Source organism: Xenopus laevis, chromosome 8L, assembly GCF_017654675.1.
Source record: "Xenopus laevis strain J_2021 chromosome 8L, Xenopus_laevis_v10.1, whole genome shotgun sequence".
Taxonomy (NCBI): Eukaryota; Metazoa; Chordata; class Amphibia; order Anura; family Pipidae; genus Xenopus; species Xenopus laevis.
In genome coordinates this window covers 100,781,544-100,796,825 of record NC_054385.1, presented here as the reverse complement: position 1 = coordinate 100,796,825, position 15,282 = coordinate 100,781,544, and the positions used below count along the sequence as shown (strand labels likewise).

Sequence of the window (15,282 nt, the reverse complement as noted above, 5' to 3'; positions counted from 1 at the left end):
TGTTTATACAAGGACGGGCATTTTTGTAATTCTAAGCAATTTTCAAATTAATTAGAGATGGCCATTGTATTTTTAAGTTATTTGCAATTGAAATCAGAATGAGTTTATGTTATGTTGGTATTATATTTTCTTTTATCATGTAGAAAATAAAAAGGGGAGTTCCTTTGTCTTAAAGGCCATACACAGGCCAATAAAATCTGGAGACTTGGCCCCTCCAAGTGGTGTATGAGGGGCTGCCTGCCCAACTGATAACTAGTTAAAAATCAGCCAGATATCTATTGAGCATTTTTAAAAGTCCCACCAGCCAAGGACCATCGTGGCGCGTTGATGTGGTCGATGCCCAATGGGTACCATACTCCCAACAGTGTTATTTGATATCTTGCACAGTAATCTTTGCCAAATTTAACTCAGAACTTAGGCTGTACAGTGATCTGATTGTATGGCAACACATTAACAAATTGCCATGAGTATTGCCTTGATTAATGATCTGGGCGAGCTTCCAAAACTTGATGAGAGAGTTCATTATAGCATCATAGTGTAAAGTGGGGATCACCAACATTTTTTTTTATAACATTTTGTTTTTTATTGAATATTGTCAGACAGATTACATGGCATATGATCACAATTATGTCATAATTCACCTATATACATGTATTGCATGTCATGTTTTACGGCACATTTTCATTTCAGTTACATTATATTAAATAAAGTCATGTACAGTAATCCAAGTGGGTCCCCAACATTTTTAACCCATGAGCAACGTTCAGATATAGAGTTGGAGAGCAACACAAGCATAGAAAATGTTCCAGGGTGGTGCAAAATAAGTGCTGCAATTGGCCATTTGGTAACCCCATGTGGACTGGAAGCCTACAGGAGGCTCTCTGTGGCAGTATTCCTGATTTTTATGCAACCAACACTTGCCTCCAAACCATGAATTAAAAAATTGAGGCCATTGGGAGCAACATCCAAGTGGTTGGTGAGCAAAATGTTGCCCATGAGCCACTGGTGTAGAGTGTCACTCCAACATTACTCCCTCTCCAACATACTCAGCCCTAACTCTGGATAATCAACAATTTACTTCTTAACAACAAATAATGGTGCCTTTATTCAGTATTGCTACTCTTTGTTTAAAAACAAAATTGTCTTTTATTGGTGAAGTTCCCAAACCACAACTACAGTATCTGACAGTGGCTGAAATTGCTAGAAGCTATTATACCAATACTTGAACATTGAACAAAATATACAACCTTGCAAACCTTCTCATATTTATGTGTTGCACTTATTTACATGATGTGCTATTGTTTGACAAGTTGGAGTTTTTTTATCTTCACATACTTTCATAATCCTGGATTTTAGGAACTACTGACTGCAAACCATATGAGATTTTACTCTATTCTATTCTTTATTTTATCCGGAACGTCTAACATAATTGATACATTTTATATGATACATCCAAATATAATGGCCAAAGCCGGGGATGTTCAATGCAAACTCACAGTCTAATGCCTTTGGTCCTAGTCTGATATTATGGAAGCAACCATGAACAACTTCATGCATCTGCAAGGGCTCCCAGTTTGGGAACTATTGGCCTAAAAAAACAATTGTTTGTTTCCCCCTCTGATATGACATCTTTCTAGGCTAATTTTGAGCCAGTGCTCATAACCTATCAGCAAATAGCTTAGAACTGTTAAACACAAGCCAGAAACTGAAAACAAATCCCTGACTGGTGTCTATGATTTTTTACACTGGTAAAAAATTTCCTAGTGTTAGTAAATGAGCACGTGCCCTTTGATCTGTTCAATGGGAAAACAATGAACCTTTTTGTAAAATTCTAAATCAATTTTGATTCTTCTTTTTTTATTTGCAAAACACAAAGCGTGTTCATCTCTATTGAAATCAGACTCCATAACGAAGAAAACACTTATAGAAACCAATTTGCGGTGCCTTTATTGCAGAGTCAGAAATGGCATTATTTTGTGTTTAGCTTAGTGCAAGTGATTGATATTGGGCTTTAACAAGGTGTGCAGGATTGGACCATTACATTCTATCAAACAGAAAAAAAAACGTAGAGCTTGGTAGTAGGGCTGTTAATGGCGCTCTTCCATATCTGCACAACAATTTAACTATAATAGTTTATTTGTGCCAGAACCATATAAATAAATAAAACCAAAAATAGTATGCGTCAGAAAGGCAGCTGATACAATTATACCGAGACCCTTGTGCTTTTGATCAGTGCCTTATTGTAGGTTCATGTGCCTCTTTGAACAATACAAATATATAAATATGCAGCACTTACTAGCACGCTGCGTTTTACTGGAACATTATTCAAGGCTAGACTACCATACGTTTTGGATGCAGCATTACTTTTTATTATGTGTGTGATAGCTTTTTGTTTAGTTTTGGCATAAATAGATTTTTTTTTACACTGAACTGCAGATATGAGCAAGCGCCTTTAACAGTTCATCTAGTAATCTTCTCTTCTTCACAGAAATAAACAGAGTAAAATACTTTTCAGTATATTATAGAACAGCCTATTGTAAGCAACTTTTATTAGTTTTTAAACTTTTTATAGTTTTTCGATTATCTCAATTCTCCTTCTGTCTCTTTCCAGTTTTGTTGAAAGATTGGGGTCACAGACCCCAGCTGCCAGAATACAATTGCGCTTTGAGGCTACAGTTCTATTGTTATTGTTACTTTTTATTATTTATATTTATATCTAGGCTCTTCTATTCATCTTCCAGTCTCTCGTTCACGCCACTGTTTGTTTGGTAGCTATTCCAAACAGAGTGCTGCTGAACAATAAGCTAAATAATTTGAAAACAATAATAAATACAAATTGCAAAATCATCCATATCTATTTCTTGCCAGCTGGAATTTATATGACGGGTCAAACGTTGCCAGAAATGCCAGCGTCTAGCATCAATTTAAATGTATTGAAGGTCGTTAAGATTCCCTAACTGTTAAGCTGTATTTCTTACATACAGTCAATGCCTTAAACGTTATTAAATATTAAGGCAATGATCTTTTGGTTAGGTGTTTTTCCCCTTTAAATGTAATTTGAATACACGTTTCTCAACATAACGCCCTCCAGCTTTGAACTCCCAGGAGATCAAGTACAAAGTATATCCTTTCCAAGAAGTGCGTGCAGACACATACATCTAAGGATCTTCTTGCTTCACACTTTGTGGCTGTCGTATCACGAACTGCGTATAGTTCCAGATGGCGAAAGGACCGTGTTAGCATCAAGCTGTCAGCAGCTTTAAACTGGGCATTAAATTTGCATCCCAATTAAAGCTGTTTGCAGGTCATTTTTGCCAAAAACAATAAAAGTCTTTGAGCCGGGGGGCGGCAATGATGGGATCGGCATGTGTTACTTGGAAGTCAGCAGATTCTGAATGGTTTTTCATATGCTCAGTCGGCCTCAGTAGACCATAGAGCAGCTAAACCCTAGGCTCTATTTACCATACAGCCTGCAGCCTCTCAAAGACCATAAAACACCAGTACTGACCGCCCATCTGTCTCCGCAATCAGCTCCGACTTGCCAAGTGATTAGCATTTTTAACCCTAAATTTATGCCACTCTACCTAAAAATTTATATTTTGCATAACAAAAACATAGTTTTGAGCAACTTTACAATAAATATTATTTGCAGTTGTACAACGATTGTTTACAGTAAATATTTGTGCAACTGAAAGCCATATTTATTTGTTTCTAACTGCACATTTGGTTCTAACACTTGAGACTATGTAGCTAAAGAAACTTCTTATCTAGTTCTGTTTATCAACTGCCTTCTGCTTCACAACCGGCAGTGTAGGAAATAGAAATACTGCTTTCAACAGCAGTTGCATATAGAAATATTATTTTTAATGAATGTACAGTATATTGGAATGTTGCTTAGAATGACATTTTCTTATACTTTGCAAAAAAGATTTTTGGTTGAAGTTACCTTTTTAAATACATTTTTTTGTTACTACACAAATTTACCATTCACCAGTAATTAAAAATACATTTGTTCCTCCTATATTTCCATTTGCTCTTCTTGTATTTGCATATTGATCCAATATTTATAGTGCTGCAGGCACGAAGAAGCTTAAATGAATGCTTAACTAGGACTAACCAGTGGAATTGAGCCAGACTTCCTCATTTGTAAATATAGTGATTCAACCACATAAACTGAGCATTATAAAAATAACCCCCCATGGGCATTTCAGTGCAGAATTCTGCTGGAGCAGCACTATTAACTGATGCGTTTTTTAAAAAAAACATGTTTTCCGATGACAGTATGCCTTTAAATTGGTATATTGGGGTTTTTCAAACTGTTGGGCTGGTTCCCATAGGAGGGCCCAGCGCAGTAGATGGGGCCAGCTCAAAGACTAATTGGGGGTGGGTGCATCTTAACTGTCTTATTTATACTTGAAATTATAGGAGTGTGATGCTTACCATTTTAGTGGCAATTTGCCAGTGCAAGGGTTCCTATACCACACATGTTCATGGGCTTTGCATTGTGCAAAATGCATTTCACCTAGCATAGTGACATAGTACTAAAACATGCAATTAAAGTTTTTGGAACTGTGCTGCCTTTTAAAATTGCACAGATTAGGGTGCAGTTACAAACAGAATCTTGCACATTAAATAATATATTCAGTTTACTGAAAATGTGTGCCAGTTTGCCTATCGTGGTGATTTATTTTTTCTCATTTTATTATACTTTTAGTATGAGCCCTATTGCCTTTTAATTTTATTAAAGACAATTATCTTTTTCCATTGTTTTTCCTATCTAATAAAAGGGCACTGTCTATCCCAGAATTGCTCTCATACCCCCCCCCCTTTAATATGCTAGAATAACTTCAGTTGGAATAGTAAATGAGGCAGAAATTGCAGTGCTCCTGATTATGAGAGGAAAGGAAATTGGATCAAGAAGGATTCAAAGCTGTTATGGTAAAGCCTGGTCACTAAGATCTGCATTCAGTGGGGGAAAGCAGTCCTTGCTCAATTTATTTAGGTACAGTATTAATGGGCCACATCCCATCTACTCTGCTTTGCCCTTTATAGCCTTAAACTGTCCATCTTACATGGGTGCCAAACTTGCTGCTGGACAAGAAACTCCATGCATACCATTGCCGACTTAAGGCCACCAGGAATTATTGGCAGTTATGCAGTCAGCATAAATAGCTAGATTATTGCATCTTTAAATAAGAAACAATACAACTTTTTAATATATATAGTCCAAAGTCCTAACGCACACCATCCATCAATTGGTTAAGGATTAAATCATCTGGGTGCTACCTTTAAAAAGCTGTATTATCCAATGTCCAAGAAGAAAGGTGCACACCAGGGTTTAAAAACTTCATGTTTATTAAATATATTAAAAATAACTGGCCTTGATAAAGGTCCAAATGTGGACCGAAACGTTGGTATGCACAGTGGAATAAATAATTGTTAATCAGAAATATTGGAGCGCTTATCTTCTTCATCACATTTTGATATAGTACCCATTTGGACAAGTCAGAGTGCGAATACACACCTGGACTGTGTGTTCCAGCCAAGCACCATGTATATTATATGTGGGCTCTATATTTCACTGTTTAACTGATAAAGGCTGGTGTAACAGCCAAAACGCCAGTGTTTGCCTTAAATAAATTATTGGTTTTTCATAAGTCCTGTGAGTGCAACTTTGTTTGGGAGAGATATATATATATATACATACACACACACACAAAAAAAGTCCTGTTCTGGTGCACTCAAAAATAAATGGAAAAGTGCCTGGGTGCTGGTAAAATTATTGCAACATATTGAATTTTAGAAAAACAACCGCACTCACCGGTCTTGTGAAAATTGAGGAGTGGATTTATTCAACATTTCATCCCCTACATCGATTCCGGTCTGTACATTAGTCCAGAACCTGGTTGATTGGCTATAAGGGCTGAATAAACTCGAGGCTGAGTGAGACTCGTACAGGTGGGAGTGTGTAGAATTGCAGTTACCCTGGGCTGGGGCTCTGTGAGCATTTATTTTATGAATGTTTTTACTGGTGATGATCGCACTCTGTTTTTATGCTTTTCGGCTTTTTATCACTTTTGAGGATAAATCTAGTAATAGACACAAGATGTCTCACATATATTTATTAGTCGCTTTTATATATTAACAATGTTTAAGTATTGATGGTATATGCACTACTGACAACTGATTGTAATCACGCCCACTACTGACATCACTTATTGCCTATTTTGGCGCCATTTTAGCATTTAAGTAACACCATGTTATGTACTTTTTTACTTCGTGATGACGGCTTCAATGTAGGGGCTGAAACGTTGAATAAATCCACTCCACATTTTTCTGAAGACCTGTGAGTGCGGTTGTTGTTCTAAAATTCTATAGATACATATATATATATAAACTTATAGGTGAGAATGACATGGAAATATAGAAGTGGTGGGTGGGTGGTTTTTCATGGTATGAACTATGATTCACTTTTAGTTATTGTTTTCTCAACTGCTGCTGCATTTTAACAGATTTGAAAATAAGGGAGGTTTTTCTTTAAACTATTGTCTCTTGACATGTACTGCTCTATATCAATAAGTTTGTTGTTTTCCATGCATTCTACTTGTCTCCTTATTTGCATTCATACAGGTGTCCATGTTATCTGTAGCAGTTGCCATAGCAGCCCTAGTGGTTAAGCACTTCCTGTATAACTCTCTGGGGCAGCCCACACTGGTCGTAGAGTAGAAAGATTCTGTGCACACAATAAGCTATATTAATATACTTTTCTGTGAGGAAAATGTAAAAGTAAATTTAAAAATGTAGTTATGAATGGGGCACAATGTAGTATGTTCATGTAACATGCCTATTTACTTATTTATATGGACTGAGGTATAGTTTGTGCTGACACAGTGGGACTTTGTTGTTTATTTTGTGCTAACTGCACAACTGAACCTCTGCAAAGCAAAATATGTAAATAACATTTGTTTTGTACAAACAAGCCCTCTCTATATTTCTCTCTCTTGATTCCGACTGTGTCTGTCCCTTTAAGTGAAGGTGTCCCAACTCCTGCAGTCAGTAAAAGCTCTTTAATTCAAGGGCACGGCCGGCGGTGCATTACTACAGCGAGCTTGTTAGTTTAGTAGCGGGAGAACATTTCCTGCTGACAGATCTGCGACATCTGAGGAGAAATGTGGAAAAAACCTGCAGGCCAGCGGCAGCCGTGTGTGTGCGCTGGCTTTTTCATGACTCTTTTATTTCATTTAACATTTAGGGGTCTTAGGGACACATTCAGATTTTAGTGAGCTTCCTGGTTCAGGGTTTGCTGTCATTTGTAAAATATTCTGGCCAATTAGCTAATAGAGTGCTCAGGTTTCTTGTGTTTTGATACAGTAATACTAAGTACATTGTAAAGGCCAATTACACAAATCATCCCCATATGTCGAAACCAGAGTCTCGTTATGGACTGTATTTATGAATCCTGTGTGAGGAAACGTGCCCGCAGGCGATTTGGACCATGTGCGAAAACAGAGCCAATGGGATTGTCAGGGAAGAAACGTTGCAACCCAAGGAAATCCTCCCTCATCTCTCTGCAAGGAGCCCATTGTGCTGGGTGCCAGGTTGCTGATTAAAGGCACATTACCCACAATCCTCCTAAACCCACATATCAGGCTCAGAGCAAATAACATCTCCCCCACTGACTCAGCCAGGAAAGCACAGTATTAGCAAAACACCTAGCGCAGACACAAAAGTTCTTAGTAGCCCTATTGCTCCCAGTGGGAAGGGAAAGCTGCAGCAATGGGAAGTGTATTTTCTATAAGAAGGTCAGGATTATTGCTGGGCTACAGGCGTGCTAAGCTTTTAGCTGTTGTTGTTACATTAGGCATATATTCCATTGTAGGATACAGGTGTAGCCAAAAAAAAGAGATATTCCCTTGACAGGGCAGATTTTTATTGATTGCCGTGGGCAAAACATTTTATCTGTCAATAGATTATCCATCTGTAAAAGTAATAGCTATGGGTTTTCCCCCCTTGCTGAATATAAAACCAAGTGGTTTCTTAAGTAATTCTGCTATTTCTCCCAGGGTACAGTGCCAAGGGTTTATACCAGGTGGACAGTTGGAAATAGAAATATACTAACTGAAAATAAAGTAACGAATTAAATAAGGGTATCAGTCTTCTTTCCTATGAAGGCTGAAAAAGCTTGCTGCCTGTAAATGTAATGGCCTAATTTATTTAAGATGGGGCAAAATACAAGAAACAATCCCCCAGCACTTTTTACATTCTCCAACTTCTTGCTGTCCTAGAATGGGGTGCAAAGAGCTGTGCCTCACCACAGATTCAAATCAATGGAGCAGGGGCACTGAGCAGATCTGCTTCTCCCAGCCTGCAACAATATGCAGGCTGACAACAGCCAGAGCCAAGGCCACCATTATAAATCACGGGGGCCTGTACAACAAAATTTTTTGAGCCCTGCCCGTCCCAGCTTCAGGACTTCAACTTCGGCTCCTTTTGTGGCTTCGGGTCTTTTTGCGGCTTTAGGACTTCGGAAGTTCAGGACTTTGACTCTTCGGGACTTCTTTGAGACTTCCGCAGCTTAGGCACAGCCTCGAAAAGTGCCGCACAGCCGGGCCCCCCTTTAGGCCCGGGCCGGTATGATAGTACCCCCTCTACCCCCTGATGGCGGCCCTGGCCAGAGCAAGCAGCTTGTGTGGCCACAGCCTTATAATAGGCTCATTAATGATTGTTTGCCTTGCACATGAGAAGATTTTGGCATGACAGCCACTCCAAGGTAAAACTGTGTCCACAACAAACCTTAACCTTTTGATGACTGTGTTTCTGATCATGGTTAAGTTGAGGCTCAGAATGTTAGAAATGGGAATGAAACCCTGTCCCTGACTAGTCTCTGAAAGAAGAGTAACAGTTTTTATCAAGCATGGCATGATGTCACCTGGTAAGGTTATAAGTAATTAAAATAATGGACTCATTTGTAAACAGAATAAGGATAAAATAATTTGATTGATCTTTTTACAGCCTTCTCTTTCTTCACATAGTGTCTTTCTATATTATTTGCAGGACGCAACTCTGGAGTTCCTCAGAAAGTTCGTGATTGGTTTGGCCTCTGGGACCCTGGCCTCCATTATTAACATCCCGTTTGATGTAGCCAAAAGTCGGATTCAAGGGCCACAACCAGAACCTGGTGTTATTAAGTATCGCAGCTGCTGGAAGACTATTATTACAGTGTACAAGGAGGAAGGGTAATTCTAAATATTCTCTCTCCTGATAAATATACAGTACCAGTTAAAAAGTTACTTTTCCATTATGATCAAGCTCATTGATTGAGGTTGAATGGAGAGTATAGTTTGTTCTCAGTGATTAAAAAAAAACTTTTACTTTTGCATGAATGTGATACATTTGGAAGGCTAATTATATAGAAATGATACATTGCAAGTTTGCAGTCACAACTGTCCCATTGATTTCACTGTCTACTTTTAACACGTTTACAGATGTGGTGCATCTAAAACTACTTTGTCTGTCAAACTAAATGAACGTTCAAGCAGTGGTTTCATTGTACATTTCTGTACTTATAATGTGATGGCCAATTTCATAATTAAGTGCAGAGCAAATGTGAGCTCCAAGTGGGGAGACCCCAGTATGCCAAAAGAACTGCATTGATCAGTGATTCCTGATCTATAATGCTAAATAACTAAATAACTAGCTTTAAGAAATGTTAGGGGTTTGCTAGGATTGTAGAACAACACCTGGGTAGTTGTAGGTTGAGCATCCGGCCCTCCTGTAAAAATATATATATCTATATCCCAAAACCTGAGGCTTCCCTCCTGTGCAGATGCTCTTTACATAAGCCTAAAATATTATGTGATACTTAGTGAGTAGAATTATGCGCAATAGGCACTTAAAATGGGCAGACAAATTAGGGCATAGAATAACTGTCTGTAAAACAAAGCCAGAAAAAGTCAGAATCTTTTTTATTTTAGTAATGTAACAGTAATGTGTCAATTATGTTGTCTCTGTGAAAAAGGCACACTAGAAAAATATATTTGCCGTACCAATGTACTTTAAATGAAACTGCTCACCAAATAAATACATTATTTATAAATATATAATGATTTAAAAATAATTAGTAAATATAATTACAATTAAAAGAATTATCTGCCCGTTCTTCACTATTCCCCTTTATTTATGAAATCAGAAAATTCATGAAAAGATGACCAGCCCATTTGGACTGCTAGTAAATCAGAATATTGCTCATGCTGACAATTCGGAAAGTGCACAGAATAACTAATATACTGCGTGTTCCAATTTTTGTTGTGGATTGCTCATATTTCATGTAATTTTGTTTTATATTTTCTTTTCAGGTTCCTAGCTCTTTATAAAGGTCTTCTTCCCAAGATAATGCGACTTGGGCCTGGTAAATATTTCTATCATCTTCCTCTGTAGCAGACATATCTTGACTGTTATTTTTATACATATTGCTATAGGTCAAGATGTGCTTAATAATACAGGATAATAAGGGGAGGAGCAAAACTATATGGACCCTGAAGGGAACACTTGAGCAAACTGACCAGGACTTGTAACACTCATGTTAATATAAATAAAAGAGGGAATGAGGATGTTGAAAAGAAGTGGAAGAAGCCACAGCTCAATGGGGTGGCCCCAATTTAATTTAGAACTATCTTTTCAGTGGGCTCTGCAGCCAGCAACCTTAATTTACTATATTTCACCACTGTTTACAATGAGAGAGAGAGAGAGAGAGAGAGAGAGAGTGGTACAAGGCTGTCATAGGCTCCAATATAATGAAAACAGCCTATAAAAGCCTCACACTATGGCTTGGGAAGGGAAAGGAATCAGCATTTATTTTGGAGTGTGCCAGTATTCCAAGAAAGGATTGCTTGGGTGCTCATTTCCCATTGAGCTTTGTATTTTTTAAAATTATGCCCTAAATTCCTTAGGCTAGTGTCCTGGCTTCTGGCCTGCTATTTTGTGCACATTGCCTGTGGCTCTGGCTAGGTAGATGCACAAACAGAGCAAGTGTGGAAGTTTCTAAAGCTTCTAAAATGAACATCGGTAAAACATTGGTTTCTAGTTTTATTTTATATGGTTTTATTGTAGTAACTCTTCCCAACCATTTTGTGCTATAAAATTATTATATAATTTAATATTCTATAAAATAATTATATAAGGTCAGGTTCTTATATAGCACACATATTTTTAAGAAGTGAATGGAAAAACTTTTCCTTATTTTAGGAAAACCCCTCACTTTTAACATTCAACCTGCGTCCAAACCATGTGTCCAAAAACATTCAGTTTCACAGAAATAAGGCTCTTATACTAGTTGTTTCTAAGTCCCCCTAAATCGGCTGTTATATTTGTGTATTTCTTGCAAGCAAAGCACCTGGAAGGCAGCACAGCCTCAGCTGTTTCAGATAAGTGTATTTATGGGCTTAGCATTGTAAAATTGTCACTAAACATCAACATATATCACTTCATCTACAAAGAAGATGGAAGACCTTGTTAATAGAATAACCCTTTGCAGGAAGAAATACCCAAATGCCAGTTTTATATCTGGTAACTGATATCCTTCAGCTCGTATGTTGTAAACCTGTTGCCCTGTGATAACTGCTAAAAGCCCCCAGAATGTCTGTATCTTTATAGCCAATGCATGGCCCAAGTTCATTATTAACTCTCTCCTCAGGGCAGCGTGAAAACTACCATTCTATAGAAATCTCTAAAATCAGGGCCCAGAACTTTCCTAAGCTAGCTAGTAACATCATGATTCTCCGAACTCAGAGGGGCAGAACTAAAGCACTAAAATAAAATTCATTGGCAGGCTTTATTTCAGTTCTCATGGTTAGATATTTTTATTGCATAAACTTTGGGCCCTTTAATGTTTTGCCTGGAACAGGATCTCATGGAAAAGGATCTAGTTATCTATTAGTCTACAATACCTTGAACAATATACTCTACTGGATATTAGAATAATGCTGCAGTATTATCAGCAATAAAGAAAAGGAATGTGTATTAATCGGTCTCTGGACTGGGGCATCAGCTTTCTAAAATGATATATCTTTTTTTAATAGAAAAAAAATATAAAGAAAATAAAATTCAGCTCTTCTAATTTACTATGAGCAGGGGTAAAAGTGCTGGAGAGCTAAAGGGATCCTGTCATCGGAAAACATGTTTTTTTCAAAACGCATCAGTTAATAGTGCTACTCCAGCAGAATTCTGAACTGAAATGTAACTGAATGTGTCTCAGTGAGACATGGGTTTTTACTATTGAGTGCTGTTCTTAGATCTACCAGGCAGCCGTTATCTTGTGTTAGGGAGCTGTTATCTGGTTACCTTCCCATTGTTGTTTTGTTTGGCTGCTGGGGGGAAAAAGGGAGGCAGTGATATCACTCTAACTTGCAGTACAGCAGTAAAGAGTGATTGAAGTTTATCAGAGCACAAGTCACATGACTTGGGGCAGCTGGGAAATTGACAATATGTCTAGCCCCATGTCGGATTTCACAATTGAATATAAAAAAATCTGTTTGCTCTTTTGAGAAATGGATTTCAGTGCAGAATTCTGCTGGAGCAGCACTATTAACTGATTCATTTTGAAGAAATGTTTTTTTCCCATGACAGTATCCCTTAAGGAGTGCTAAGTGGTGATTCTGTGCCCTTGGCCGTACTAAGATGGCCTCCTCAAACCTGCCGAATTACTGTTTTAGCCTTAAACCTGCTGAATTACTGTTTTAGCCTATGGGGGACATCCTGGAATCAATTTAGAGTTGTTTGGATCCTAAAAATCTATTTTTTTTGGGTAAAAAACTTGAATCGAATTAGATTCTAATTCGATTCGAGTTTGTGGGTCGATTCCATTCACCCAAATTTGAAAAATTTAATTTTTAAAAAAAAAAATCGATTGCCCATTTTTTTCCCCAAATTTCAAGTTCATGGTTTATGGGAGTTTTTGCAAATTCCCATGAACTCGAAATTGGACCCTTGATAAATCTGCCCCTAAGATTTGGTCAATGCCCCCTATCTTATAACCGGGTGAAAGATCTATTAAAACATTGGTGTATAAGCCATATCAATTACAGCAAATAAGTGATTACATTTAATCCAAGATAATTTTATATATATATGTATATACATGTATACTATAAGAACAAAATATGGTCTGAATAAGGTAAATCATTTTTGGTATTTCCTTCATCAATCCATAAACCACAGGGCTACCAACATGGGTGTCAGTATCATCACATGCATGCTAGATTAGTGAACACCTATTTGAAAGGCTGCCCCTTTATTTATATAAATCATCGAAAAAAATCTGCTTTAGTTGGTTTCATTAGGGATGTTTTGGTTTCACGCAGCCCAAACAATCAGTTCTCAATTGAATTTTAGCAGGTTTGTACTGTGTCATTGCCAGTGACCCTACATACACTTCATAGTCTGGATTTTTTAGTTTGATTAAACTCTAACATGACCAAAATGATTCATGCAAACATCAACCTATGGTTGGTCAATATACCCAAGCAATTTCTGAATTGACATAATCTTCAGATTTTCTGCCAGCTATAGATGTCAATAGAAGACAATAAGAAAAGCAACAAGATATATAAGCTTTACATATATTTTACTAACAAACTTTCTGTGCAATTGTGTTCTCTGCATTATTCAAGTTTATAATGTTGTGACTCGTGAACTAACCCAAGACTATGTTCTTACAGGAGGAGCAGTAATGTTGTTGGTATATGAGTATTCCTATGCCTGGCTTCAGAAACACTGGTGACCAAAGATGGAGTAACTGAATTCTGTATGTAAAATGTTATGCCCAGAGGCACAAGCAAAAACGTGAATTTGATATAAGAATGTTTTAATAATGTGAATTAGTTCCATTTAATCTGCACAATTAATTAGACAACTAGAACAATTCTGATGTTTGAGAACTGCTGGATTCAGCGCAATGTCTTCTCTGGAGTTCCAGACAATATTCATCCACTAAGATGTAGACTTGGTGACAGCAAGATCCTGCAACTCCTCCACACAGTATTAGAAACTATTATTCTTCAGCATCCATCTATGTAAATAATTCTGGTGCACGTTGTGCCTCCTTATTTCACATTTTATGGCTGTAGTATCAGAGCAGTCAGAGGTTGGATAGCTGCCTTTTCTTTTGAAACCAACACCGAAGTATACATGATGTAGAAACATTTTCGTAATAAAAAATGACAATACTCGCAAATTTTTAATTTACACTTTTTTTTCTACTTGTATTTCTCTTCTGAATTGATCTTTGGCCCAGTCGACACATTTTTTTTTTTACCCCTTAAATGAAGTTTGTTGCTGCACAGGAGGTCAATAAAAGTTTAGTTAGATTGTCTGGATGATTAATGTGTGCGGATGTCTGTCACGCGAGAAGAGAATGTTTGTATTCATTCAGCCCCCATCTGTTTTACTCACACCAGTATCTTCCACACCTCACACTTACTGGATAAGCACATGTAGAATCCCTCATGTATCCTAAATATTCCCAGAATATGCAGTGTTATCATCTTGCCCCTGTCTCTGAAAAAAATGCTGTTCTAAATTACTTCTGGGCAATTTGTTTAGGAGGTAGACAGTGGGAACAATATTTATATATTTACAACAGTAGGCTGGAGTCAATAGGTTCCAATGTGCACAGACCATTAATTCTCTGACACTCTACTCTCCATAGACATGAACAGAAATTCAAGATAATAATATAGTTAATACAAAGAATGCCTTAAAGGAGTGCTCAGAGTAGGACTGGGCAGGTGGGACACCGGGAAAAAACCCGGTGGGCCCGTGGTTCTTGTGGTCTGGTGCCCTGCGTCTCTTCCCTGCCCTTCCTATACTGGTCACGACAAAAACAGTGCGCGTACGTGCGCTTTCGCACATGCCCTCTTCCTCTCTGCCAGTCGTGGTTAAAACTGTACTTTCACGCATGCACACACACGCAGTGGGCCCTAAGGCAGAGCTCCAGAGTCCCCCAGTCCGACCCTGGGAGTACTAAAGCTAAAGCTGTTAGAAATAACACAGCATATAATTTCTCTTTCAAAGGAAAATCAGAAATCATTTTACCCCAGGACATTGCGTCTCTTCTTTCAAAAGCAATTGATTGGGAACTTTGCTCAGGAACACCATGCCCCATGTTTTCACTGGTGCCAGGGATACCTAGGACCAATGTCGGTATAAATATTAACATTAAAATTAAAATATTGTTTGACTGTTTTTAATAAAAGCTTATGTATAAAGGACAAAACCAATCTTCTA

At 37.7% G+C, this 15,282-nt stretch overlaps 1 protein-coding gene across 3 annotated transcripts in view; it reads left to right on the top strand.

The window, feature by feature from the left end:
* Nucleotides 1-14,230, top strand: part of slc25a21.L (solute carrier family 25 (mitochondrial oxoadipate carrier), member 21 L homeolog) — a 198,318-nt gene extending 184,088 nt beyond the window's left edge. For all 3 annotated transcript variants that reach the window (XM_018229295.2, XM_018229294.2, NM_001097058.1), the window contains 3 exon segments: nt 9,055-9,236; nt 10,356-10,408; nt 13,716-14,230. In XM_018229295.2, the coding sequence (XP_018084784.1) occupies nt 9,055-9,236; nt 10,356-10,408; nt 13,716-13,777 (297 nt within the window). In that variant the 3' untranslated portion in view covers nt 13,778-14,230.
* The last annotated feature ends 1,052 nt before the right edge of the window (nt 14,231-15,282 follow it).